The following is a 13,396-nucleotide window of genomic DNA, read 5'->3' as shown; positions in this document are numbered from 1 at the left end:
TGAGGCCCTAGGATTAATCCAGCACACCCAAACAACAAAGAATCCTGAAAATATGACAGAATGTGCAAGGAACTAATGTCTCAGAAATAATTTCCTTTAATGATTTGGCTCTTGCCTCAGAGGGCTGTGACTGTGTCCCTACCTATTATAAGTGCAGGTTAAACGGCAGATAAGAGGGATTTCAGGCTGATGAATGTCACATTGCCAGGTGTGACGCCTGCCTTGGACCAGGTAGTTACTCCATTATTCATAGCAGCCTTGTGAGCTAGTGACAGCTTTTCAGTACAACAGCTCCCAGTGGGGAAAAAGAAGTCTTACACTTATGAGAAGCAAGAACACGTTCCAGGTCTCAGAAAGTCACAGTCAGGACTAGGTCCCCACTTCACAACCTGATTAAGCAAACAACGCTTTCCCCAGGCAGGTGGGGTGACCCCAGCCCAACATACTCTGCACCTTGTGGAAATACTTTTCAATACCAAGCCAGATTTCTCTTGAAGAGCCTTACCTTTGTCTTGCCCATTGCTGCTAGGTGCCAAGCCATTCACAACGGCTCCAGAGGTACCAACATCACATTCTGAAAGAGGACCAAGAGCACAAATCTTGTTACCGCACCTCCCCAATGTCCACTGAGTGCTGTGTGACATGAGGTACTGGAGACAGAGTTAAGAGACAAAGCGAGCCTGCCTTTACAGTTTCAGGAGTGGCTCCTACCACCAGCCCCCACACACAGACAGCAGCTTTCCCAGGCCTGTAAGATCTCTCTCAGGTACCATGGAAGAGTTCTCAGAATGCTATACACAAGCTATTTGGAAATGGGAAGCATACGTGAATAATATAAAGTTTTCTTGCCTCATTTCTTGCTGACGCTTAAAACAAATCTTTCTAACTTACTCATAATGGCATTTTCTCTCTGCCCACTCACCCAGCTCAGGTACACCACTTTGCATCCAGATACCAGGAGGTCAGAGAGCTTGAGCAGAAGCTCAGGTTCCCTGACACTTTTTCTTACCCTGTCCATGTCACACATATCAAAGTTATTCTGCCCCCTCCGTGAAGTCTTTAGATGCTGCTCCACCTGACCACCCTAATTCTGGTCCTTGTGCCACTATTCCAGAGATGACATGGCTTCCTGATCACTCCCCCTGCCCCCTTTGGTCCCTTCTCTACACTAACCCTCACCTGAACCCTGAGAGTATCTTCTGCACCCTCACCTAACTGCAGCACTACCTGCATTAAACCAACAGGGAGCAGAACAGGTAGAAACAACATAGATCTCTGCAGCACAAGTCTCTAAGCCTTTTTCCTTTACACATACTGTGTTTCACATTGAATTTGAAAAATTAAAACTGAGGGATTTAGTCTTAGAATTTAATCATGTAGAATATTATTTTCAAGAGGGGGAAAAAACAAATTCCAAGTCTCCAAAAGTATAAAAATGATTGTTTCGAATATAATTTTTTGAAAGTAAGATGATCTTCATTTTGACATATGATTACATTCAAATTACTAATTGATACTGTTGGTCATTAAAAACAAACCAAGCCACCCACAAGCCCCAGAGGCCACCACTAGGGACAGAGCCTGACCAACTTGCTCTGGAGTCAAGGTTCTGATCATCATCTTGAGCCTTTCCCAGCTCCATTTCTCCCTTTTTTGAGTGTGTCAGAGACTTTCCAACCCTACGCCAGGAATGCCCTCTCCCCTTGTCTAGGGAAATCCTACACATAATGTGGCTCACTTTAAAGTTCATCTCCTGGCTTCTGGAAGAACATGGCAGATAGATAGCAGCAGCTTTGGAGGCTCTCTGAGAAACCGCACTTAAAATCCAGGAATGGTGCCGGGCGAGAAATCCTAAGCAAGGGGAGATATACCCTGCTGACCCAGGAATGAACTAAACTAAAAGAAACCAACTGGAAATGCAATCCCAGTGAGATAACAGGGACAGATAAGGTCTCAGCATGGAAGCTGGAGCCTGTGCCACTGGAAGCTGCAATTTGAATTTCCTGCAGCCGCTGCTGCGTCCCAATCGGCGCGGCAACGAAAGAGGCGCAAAAGCTCTGAGAATGGGAAGCGGTGAATGGAGTTGAGAGTGGGACTAGCCGGAAGCCCTGCATCGACCTGTGGTGAGTGAGCAGATCAGGGACCCTTCCATAGGAGGCTTCAGCAAAGGACATACTGGGATCGGGCAGACTAGCCAGAACAGGTTGTTGCAGTGACTTCAGTCATATATTCCCCTCTCAATCGGGATTGATGGGGAGTGCCTGGCCTGAGTGACCCTGCTGACTAAGACTCAATAGGCTAGCTCAAACCAGGTCCCAGTGCCTAGAGGTACACCCTAGCAGTGAAGCCTTCCGTAGGTTGACCTGGAGGGGCGGGCCTAGCAGAGGCTGCCCAGGTCTGTGTCTTCCTAGTACACTGCAGTGGGCGGGAACACCTAGCCAGCACAATTCAAACAAACTGTAACCAAGAAAGAAAGAAACTGAGCCTCCTATATTCGCTTGTATAAAAGGAACAAAAAATATGGGAAGAGGGAGCAACAAGAAAGGGTCCCTGGTCCCCAATCCTGAGAAACATGCAATATCAGACACGGCACCAACAGACATAAAGCGATATCTCTAGAGCCTCATAGATGAGTTCAGGAATGAAGTTATTAACGACCTGAAGCAAGAATAAGTACAATAGTTAGAGAAATGCTAAACACTGCCCAAGAAAAAACAGATGGTGGAATGGAAGAACAGAAAAAAAGGGGAGAATTGTTTGATGCAGAAAATAGAAAAAAAAACATAGAATATGTGAAGCAGGTTCAAAGAGATTACCAGGAAACTAAAAACTCTATCAAAAACTGGCATAACAGCTTGAAAGAAACTAAGGATAGATTATCTGAACTGGAGGGCAGATTTCTAATATGGGAGCATGAAATGAAAACTTCTTAAAAATAACAAAAAAAAACCAAAACAAACATCAACAATACAAGACTAGAAGATGATAAGAGGATCTATAACTTAAGAATTAAGAACATAAAAGAAGTAGGAACACAAACAAATGGACTACAAAAGCTATTCACAGAAATACTCCAAGAGAATTTCCCTAATTTAGCAAAAGGTAAAGATACTCAGATGTATGAGGCATACAGGACTCCAGCCACCTACAACCCAAACAGAGCTACACCCAGGCATATAATAATCAAAATTCAGAAATCCAATATAAGAACAGAATATGAAAAGCCGTCAGAGACAAGAAACAGATCACTTACAAGGGAACACCCATCAGAATTACAGCAGACTTCTCGACACAAACCATCAAATCACAAAGAGTATGGGAGGAAATAGTTCCAGCTTTGAAAGATAATAACCTCCAGCCAAGACTGATATAACCTGCACAACTGTCCCTAGAAATTGATGGAAAAACAAGGTGCTTCAACGATAAAGAGGAACTAGGGGAATTTGCAACCACCAATTCAACTCTACAGAGATTACTGCAGGATATTCTAAAAAAGGAAAATACCAAGATTCCAGAAATAGTGGCAGGAAGGCCACAATAAATGGAACAGAGGGCGAAATGAAGAAGACAAACTGACAACAAATGACAGAAAAAGAGCTCCACAGAAATGAGGCAGAGAAGATTGGATGGTAGGAATAGCTATTTTGGAGAAAACAAGACATCATAATAGTTAGTGCTGATTTAGTACGATCTTGTTTTGAAGTCCCATCAAACTTGTATTCTTCTGTCTCCATCGGTCTTAAAAGGTTGTATCTTATTGGATTTCATTATATATGATAATATATGTAAAAACTTTTATAGACAAGGAGATTATACAGAAATCATTGTTCATTTTCTGTTAATTGGTTCTAAATACCCTGTAATAATGTCATTCTCTTGAATGGTTTTATAGTGTCTTGATATGTTTGGTGCTACAGTATACGAAATTATACTCAAAGCTTTCAAGAAAAGAGACACTATGGTAACTATTTTTATGTCAGGATATCTTGTGGTGAAACACAATTTTGCTTAAATGGTTATGTTTTGACCTGTGCTGTTCTGTTATTATGCCCTCTTTTATCTCAATCCCCCTTTTTAAAAATTATTTACTTTTTTCTTTTTATCTTTTTAATTAAGGGAAAAATAAATAAAAAATAGCAGGATACATTATAGTAACCCACTTTGATTTCCTATTAACTTGATTTGAAATCCTGTATTGCCCTCACCATCTTGTTTTGACTGATTTTCCCCTATTCTGCTTTGCTTGATAGTACCAAGTGGGAAAGTATAGGCATAACTGTGAAGACAATAAGAATCATTATGACACCCATTCCGGTTGACTATTATCTTCTTTTAAAGTCCTGTAATGGCTCCAATGCTTTGGTTTCATTCTTTACTGCTTTGTTCAATTTTATTATAACTGGCAATTATTCTTAAAATAGCAAGAGGCAGTATGGTAACCATTGTTGCTCACCTTGTATTTTGTTTTTACATTATCTATTATGTCCATCCTTTTGATTTGACTGACTCTGTTCTGTTATGTCACATTTGGTTTTACTCTCTTCAAAAAAAAGTAATAAGAACTGTGGGAGTAATAAAACCCAAAATGTGTAATTGTCGTACAAAAGAAAAGAAAAGAAAAGAAAGTGCTCTAAAGGTTATAACTGCATATATGTTTAAGTGTATAAAATAGATAACCATATTAATGAGTGTTTTTTGGATCATTGAACAAAACTGTTTGCACTCTCATTGTTTGAACGTCCACTTTATATGCTTCAATTTTGTAACTTGAACAACTATTTCTAAGATGAGAATATGTAATCTATTAACTAGTGATTTCTTACTGTTTATTTTTTAAATTTTGTATTACTTGTACCCTTTTTCTGTTTTTTTCTTTTTCCCCTTAAATAAAAAATAAAAATAAAGCTCATCTCCTTTGTATCAGTTGAGAATTCTCTGAATTTTTTTCAGCTGCAAATAACACTGAGGCTTGCTCGGCCTCAGAATAAATGGAGGAAGGTCAGGGAAAACAGATACACAGGCAGACAGACCCTGTCACCCTGGGACACATGGCCAGTGTTCTTGGAGGGACCTATGGCAGCAAAGAGCCAGCCAGCTACATGACAATCATACCTTCTAAATTAAACATCTATTTGCCTACACCTGAGGATCCAGGTTCAGCATTTTACAATTAGCATCTCATTTTATCTAGAGGGAGAAGTTAGAAACTACTATTCTAGAGAAAAGAAAACTAAGGCTTAAAAAAAGAGAGGGCTACCCAGGTCACTACCTCAGGATGTGAACTGTCCCAACTCACTGCTTATCCTCTTCTCCACAACTGGAACAAACATTTTTGATTCCTGAGTTGTTCTATATTCTATTTACCCAGATGCTGGGCCTAAAGCCCAACATCAGGCTGAGACTAAGACATCCTGCTGAGGCTTTTCACAATAAGCAGCCTGCAGGGCTGAAAGCCTACCATAAACTACAAGGACAGGCTTGCTGGCTCCTCCCTGGGCCCTTCAGAGTGGGGCCTCCACCCCTCCCTACCCAGACCCTGGCTGTGGCTCTTTCATCACCAGCATCACCAGCACCTGCAGAGGAAGCCGCATTCTCCTGATGTCAAATCCCACCTGAGCCTTTGTATCTGGTCAGTGTTAGTGGGAAGGCTAGAAATCTAAAAAGAAGAAACATAAGTTCCATCTCCCCACCATTTGTTTGCTACCCCTTCTTTGGTTCCCCTTAATCACATCATGTTGGACTGTTTGCCCTGTCTTGGGCACCCCTGAGTTCTACCTTCAGCTCCAGCCCATAGTCTTCCTTTTCTCTTTTTCTCCTTTTAATTTACTAAAACAACCAAACTGAAAGAAAGTTGGAAAAAGTGTCTTAAACTCAACAAATCCAACACTACAAACTTAGGCCGCTGCTGAGCTATGTCAGTGTCAGCAGCCTGTGTCCACCGCCATTCTGTTATGCACTAGTTGGTTGACCCTGGACAAGTTTAGCTGCCCTATCCATATATCGGACACAGTAAACCAAGCCCACAATTGGGGGTTTCCAGGAGAATGAAAGAAGATCATGCAAGTGAAACATTTCTCTCAATGACTACCAAAAATTGAAATGAAAAAGAACACATTATTTTCATGCTGCAATTCCCATAAATGATGTAAGCAAATTTTCCGCACATTTCCTGTCTTCCCACTGATCACTTTTAATGCTGGAATAAAATTCTACTAAGTAAATACAGTGAACTTACTCATTCCACACACATACAGGGTGAAATTTTGGTTCCTTCAAATTAAGCTAGAGGGGCTGGGGATTTAGCTCAGTGCCATAAGTGCCTGCCTGACAAGTGCAAGGTCATGAGTTCCATCCCAGGTACCACACACAAAAAAAAGACAAAGTAAGCTAGAAATTCCCAAGATGGAGGTCAAGGGAGTCAGGGTCATGGACTCCTCCTAAGCAATGCCTCCTTCTAGAACCCTACCTAAGAGACATCCTAGGTACCGCCACACCCTCATTTCCCTTCCAGACCCTCCCTTCCTCCTTTTTCCATCCTTACAGTTAAGGAGCAATGTCTTAGCTTAATCTGACATCGGTAGAGCAAGAAACTTAATATTGATAGCAAAAGTTAAAAAATAAGTCAATAAAGAAATAAAAAGGTCCCAGTCTATTTTAAATAGCAAAAACCAAAAGGAAAACAAACACCAAAACAAGTACAGTTCTTTACAGATAGTAGGTACTCAAAAAATCATTAACAACATAGGTGGTAATGGTGACTTAGGACAAGGTCCTTTGGCACTCACTCTGGATGCAAAAACTAAAACATAAAATGCTGCCAGGGCCCTGTATGTGGAAAACCTTGGTAAACAGGTGGCTTTGTAGTTTTGTCAAGAAAGGAAGGATTTAAAATGACTTACTGGAGCTCATGGTGGTAGCAAGACAAGCCTTCTGCAACTGGGACTCTGAATTACTCTGCAGAAAAAACAAACACCACACAAGAGAATTAATGAATGGCAGGTTCAAGATGAATCCCCACAGTTAGCATTAAAAATGCAAGTGTAACCTTTGTTACAGCAGAGCCTGCTAATATCCCTTGGCCACACTTCTTTTTCATGCCTGGCCACGCAGTTCTGTGACCCAGGGGACATCACTAACCCTCCCCAGCCTCAGTTTTGTCATTCATACTGCGTTTAGCTGTCACTCCAGATCTCTTCCACTCTAATCTACTAAAAGCTTCAAGTTATCTGAGCACATACAGTTCAAGAAGAGTGTAAAGGAAAGATACATATATTTTAAGAGAAAGAGGTAAGACCACAACACAAACTAATCATTAGAGGTTGATAATGATAGTGAACACTCATATATAGCTAAAATACAAGGAATGTTCTAACTCCCTAAATATCTTAATTGATTTGATCCTTACAATAGGCCTATGAGGTAAAACACTAATATCATGTTAGTGCACACAGATGCGGAAACCAAAGCACAGGGAGCTCAAACAGCCTGCCTGTCTGTGTGGAGAAGCTGATACTGGAACCCACATAGTCTGACTGGTGGTGAAGGCTCCAGGGCACTGTGCCCCATCACCTGGAGGTGGGAACTAATCGCTGACATTCACATGGATAACCCTGCTTTAGTATGATCTCCAACAAAAGGACACTTACATGTACTGGTAACACTCTGCTACCTACCCAGACATTTTATTGAATAATCATTTGTACCTGCCTGAGAAACGTATCCAACTAAATTATGAAATTTGATGGATCTCAACAAATATATAGTACCATAACACCAACATAATCATAATGTAGCACATTTTCATCACACCAGAAAAGGTTTTTTGTGCCTTTCCATAGTCAATCCCTGGAACCAAAGATGTGCTTTGGGATGAATAGGGCTCTGTGTGTGTGTTACTGGAGACTGAATCCAGGGTTATATTAGGTATGCAAGCATTTTACCATTAAGCTACACCCTCAGCCTTTTCTTTTCTCATTTTCAGAAATGGTCTCACTAAATTACCCAGGTTGACCTGAAATTTGGTGATCCTACTGCTTTAGCCTCTGAAGTTGCTGGGATTACAGACATGCGCCACCACACCCAACTAGTACTGATCTGCTTTCTGTCAGTATAGTCTGACTTTTGCAATATTTTCTATAAATGACACATATATGCAGTCTTTTGTCCCTAGGTTATTCCAGTTTCATAACCTTTTCAAAAAGCAGCTGGTCTCCTATCTATCTCCGCCTTCGCACAACTGAGCCATCTTTACTCAATGACTCACCGATTACATTGCTGTAGCTTTACATCTTAAAACTGAGTAGTCTTCCAACTTCATTCTTATCCAAAACATTTTGACTATTTTAGGTTATTTGAATTTTTATGTGAAGTAAAACTGTCTTATCAATTTCTAACAATAACAACAAAAACAAAAACTCTATTGGAACTGTGAATGGGATTTTGTTGGCTCTAGATCAATCTAAGGAAAGCCAACAATTTAACAGCATCAGGTCTTCCAGTTCATGAGTGTGGCCTACCTCTCCTTTTGTCCAAATCTCCTTTAATTTTGCCCCCACAATCTTTCACGCTGAAAAAAGTATACATCTTGCACATTCTTTGGATAATGAGATCTTACTGAACACATCTGTAGGCTACACAGCCAGACATATGCAGAACTTTGATGTTAAAATGTAGCCCAAAGACCAGCAGCATCGGCATTAGCAGAGACTTATTAAAGATGCAGAAACTCAGATTCCATCCAGCACCTCCTGAAGCCAAATCTGCATTTTAACAAGATCCCAGGTGGTCCCTTTGCCCTTGAAAGTACACAAAGCAGGCATGTAGGGGAAATCACTGGTTCATGATTTCTGTAATGGCGAGTCAAAATAGGGTATGAAAATCTGCATAAAAAACATGCTTTAGTTTCCTTTTCTACACAAGTTGGCTTAAGGCACTGGTTTCCTTTCTGGGTTGCTCTGCTTACTATCATTCTTGGATTTCACAGAGTAGAATGGAAGAGTGGAAAGAAAATCACTCTCAATCCTCTACAGCCTAAATCAACAGCAGCTCTGCCTTTGCTGTTGTCAAATACACCTGAGATTATCCATGACCTTCAATCACCCCCTCAGATTGTTCTCTAAACTGTGAAAACATTTGTTCTTTCAGTCCAAGAACATACAACCTACTGTGTTCTCCATGCCCTTGTGGTTTCTTATCTTACTTTTATTTACCTCTCAGGACTAAAAGCACTGCTCGGATACCATCAGCCAATGTTTTTATTTTATGAATAATTTTCTTAACTGGGCCTGGTAGCACAGGCCTGTAATCTCAACATCCTGAGGCAAAGGGAACAAAAGTTTGAGCCTAACCAGGGCAACTTTGAAGACATTGTTTCAAAAAAATAAATTAATAACTTTTAAAAATGGGTGGGATATCTACCTTAGCAGGAAGGCCCTCAGTTCAATTCCCAATACAGGAGGAAAAAACATAATTAGTTTTAATATGTCAGTTTTTATTACACAATTTTTAAAGCTTGATCAAAGAAATCTTTTGATTCAACTATGAAGTTATCTTAAAGGAACTTTTTATTCCTTACATAGTTGTAAACATATCTGGATAGCTTTGTTTCTTCATTTTTTAAATATTTATTTCATAAACATTTTTCGAGCTTTCTACACAGTTCATATAGCTATCGCTTTAATGGCTATATACTATTTCATTGTAATAACACTGCATGATCCACTTACCAATCCTCTCTATATAGTTTAATTCATCTTCATTTAAAAAAAATAAACACAAAGGGCACACAGCAACTTATGGGAATTATCTTACGAACCAAACAAAATGGAAGCTTCAACTCACACATGGTAAGTAGTCACTGGCATATGTGAGTACTTCTTTGCACACATATACTTCTCGGTACTTAAACTACTAACTTCTGTCAGCCACTTTACTTGTTTATCTGCATTCCAAGAACCTTTGCCAGTGCAGGCTGGGAAAGAGGGTTTTCAAGGGTTTCATCTGGAAAGGGGTTTCTTCATTCCTCTCTGCTGAAGTAAGCTTGACCTGAGCTGAATCCCAAGATTCAGTAATGGTTTTTCCTCTGCCACATAAAGAGCTCACAGTCAAGGCCATGAGACCCATCTAGAAGGTTGCACAAATCAAGCCCAAGCAGAACACTGAAAGTTCTTAAAGTTTAATTTTGTACCTATTGCTGCTTCAAAGATAGTACAGAACATTACAATCAAATGTCGGCTTGAAAATTTTAAAAACCAAGCAGCAAAGAACTTGATTTGGTTGAGTGCTGTGTATGCCTCCACATTATTGAATCAAACATCTAGAAGTCCTCTCTAAAGAAGCCAGGCACCTTAAGGTAAAAGCCAAAGAGGAAAGAGCCATCGCGTGGCAAAACCGGACAACTGCAAGTAGACAATTATTTCATGGCAGGTTTCAGAAATTTAGAGTTATGGCTCTGGTGGGCCAGCCAGGGTAAAGTCACCATTCCCCATGCGTTGGGCTACAGAGCTCTATCATAGTCTTCGTAGGGCCTTCGTACAACATTAGGACAAATATTTCACTACAAGAACAAGATGTGAAATGGCCAGAGTTGCTAAGAACACACCTAGATAACTAACGATTCTATGTAGCCTCTCCCTCATTCCATGACCCTATAATTTTAAGTTTTGATGACAAAAAAAAAAACTACTAAAAATCAAAATCTATGCTTCTAGATGCAATAGAATCAAAGAATAAAGATTAGTTTTCTATTAAGGAAGGAAACAAGGTATAAATGTGGAGAATTTGGGGATGCATGACTAGGGAAACTTGAATTTGTCTGTAAAGCAAAGTCAAGGTTCAGCAGAGATTCTTGGAAGAAAATGAGCCTTTGGCTAAGCTCTTACACAGCACTCCAGCTTCTCCTGTGCACTGTGAGATTTTCTGCATACCTCTCCTGTCCTCAGCACTAGATTATACATATCTGGAAGTGAAGGATTATGTCCATCCTCACCACTGAGACACTCAGTCAAGATTTTGCCCCTGTCCCTACTTGGCCTTGAGAACATAATTTTGGATTCTTACCTTCAAAATAACCAAGACTCTCCTTAACTCCACTGTAGCTGTTTAAAAAGGAGCCAGCTCCCCACTCCGACAAAACCCCAGTTATACTCTATCTTTGAAATCTAATCTAGGTCTTGATTTTATACATTTGTGCTACCTCCAATAGCTTGAAAAGAACAGAAACAGCTCACAAAGACCCAAAATAATGTTCAGTCTTATTTCTTTATACTTTGCTGATCCACATTTCTCCAATTTTTCAACAGCTCTTTCTTTTCTCAAAGTCTATTAATGTCATTTCTCTTCAAATGTATTCTCTACATTATTGGAGGGAGTGCAGAGGCTCTTCAGAAAGCCAGAAAAGCTAAACACTGAGTTGCTGACACTTCCTTTTGAGGGGAAGGAACTAGGATAAACTTGACCCGGACACTAACTTCTGTCAGGAATCCCATGACATGCTGGGGGCTCAGAATTCCACAGGCTAAAGGTTTCTGTATAACAACCAATGTTTCTAGAAAGGGAGCAATAGGAAAACACATCAGAGAGGCCTTTCTCCACATCCTCCCATTTCCTCCTGGAGCTCCTCCAACTCGGTTTCTGTTCTATCAATTATCTGAAATGGCCTTCAGAAAGGTTCCCAGTGTATACACATGGCCAAGCCCAACAGTTTCTATATTAATCAGAGTTTCATGGACCCACTTACTGCATTTAAGACATAACTCCCTCTTCCTCCCCACAAACACTTTCTGGTACTGATTCCTAAGTGTCACTGTGAACTGATTTACACTGGATCATGGTGACCCTCTCTGTAGTTCTTCTAGGAGTTTAGAAGTTCAAGGGCAACAAACTGGTGTTTATTCCTTTCCAACTGCACGCTCATTTCCTTGCAAGTTTCATCTGGAACATCAGAATCAGAAGGGTTGATGGAGGTCCCCTGTCACCTTTCTATGGTTTTCCAACTGGGTTGGAAGGAGAGTCCATGAACCTCCTCAGTCCATTCATTTATACTTTATGAGTCTTCTTTGGTGAATGTATTCTATGGCAAGAGAAAAAAAAAAAAGAAAGAGAACAAAAAGTTCACAAGCCAGAAATCAAAATGCAAACCCTGAGACTCAGAAATTTTTTAAAAAGGCTCTCTTCTTTAACAGAAATTTTTTAAAAAGGCTCTCTGCTGTTCTTGTTAATTTCTATACACTTCCTCTAACCTCCATTCTACTTCTTCAGGACAGCTTCAGCTTGTAGCCTCTTGGAACTAACACTGGACTCCAGATGAGAATAAACCCTCCATAATGAAACTGTTCCCTTTAGGACCTTTCAGTGGTATCCAGTACTCTGCAAAGTCCAGGCAATCTTCTACAGGCCTGGCTAAGACCATTACATCTCTCTCCATCTTGCCTGCCTGCTATGCCTAATATGCAAAGCCCACTGGTGAGCACCTTGCCGGCCAGGCAGACTCTAGGTCATCTGCCACCCTAACATCTCACACAGTATTTCACTCCAAGGCCACTGACGTTGGTGAAATCAAGCTCTGTATCTAAAGCGAATGAGTGCACTGCTTTCCCCTTTCCCTTTGCCATACCGTCTACTCCCACACCTACCTCTCCCATAGCTTCCAGTTCTGTGACTCATATCACCTCACACCTACCATTTTGTTTATGATCTCATTCCTAGAATACAGCCTAGTAAGCCTCAGAATCACCCTACATCCCATACACTACTGTGTTTTTGAGTTTGGGTACTGTTTTTTTTGGTGTTGTGGTATTTTGTTTTAAGACAAGGTCTTGCTATGTAGTTCAAGCTGGACTTGAACTTACTATGTAGCTTAGGATGGCGTTGAACTTGCTGCACTCCCCCTGCCTCAGCTAGGACTACAGGTGTGCGCCACCGTGCCTGGCTGCCATGTTCTGACTTAAGCAATGAAAGAGTTCCTGGATCAAATTTCAATAGGGTAAAACTCCACAGGGCTCTTATAAATCTCAAAAGGACTGGCTGGGCAGCATGGGCAGAGGGGGAAAAGGCAGCGAAAACTCTTGGATAAAATACTGTCTAAAACACAGTCCTCACGATACTATTCAAACACTTCTTTAGCACCTAGGCCAGTGGTTGGCCCAGAGGATACCAAGAGGATCAGACTCAGCTGCTGTCTCTGAGGCCACCACAGGTTGGAAGACGAGACATACCCTATTTAATATGATATAATCAGATAATTCTTCTGCCAGCAAGATGGACTATGATGGCTGTGCAGTAAGAAAGGCAATACATCTTGCATGAGAGAGAATCAAGCAGTAAATATGAAAATTCCCAAGTGTTCAATGACACACCTTCTAAAATCACCTCAAGTATCATACTTTTAGAAATACTG

The 13,396-nt window shown here is 40.7% G+C and overlaps 1 protein-coding gene across 50 annotated transcripts in view; it reads right to left on the bottom strand.

Annotated features, from left to right (window-relative positions):
* Positions 1-13,396, bottom strand: part of Sorbs1 (sorbin and SH3 domain containing 1) — a 236,592-nt gene that overhangs the window by 107,501 nt on the left and 115,695 nt on the right. For all 50 annotated transcript variants that reach the window (XM_063245166.1, XM_063245179.1, XM_063245182.1 and 47 more), the window contains exons 3-4: positions 6,900-6,954; positions 506-574 (exon numbers count right to left, since the gene is read on the bottom strand). In XM_063245166.1, coding sequence (XP_063101236.1) covers positions 506-574; positions 6,900-6,954 — 124 coding nt within the window. The remainder of the gene's footprint in view (positions 1-505; positions 575-6,899; positions 6,955-13,396) is intronic.

Source organism: Cavia porcellus, unplaced genomic scaffold (assembly GCF_034190915.1).
Source record: "Cavia porcellus strain 051 isolate PalLab524CR breed Dunkin Hartley unplaced genomic scaffold, mCavPor4.1 scaffold_2, whole genome shotgun sequence".
In the NCBI taxonomy this organism is placed as follows: domain Eukaryota; kingdom Metazoa; phylum Chordata; class Mammalia; order Rodentia; family Caviidae; genus Cavia; species Cavia porcellus.
This window is presented reverse-complemented; position numbering and strand designations above follow the sequence as displayed.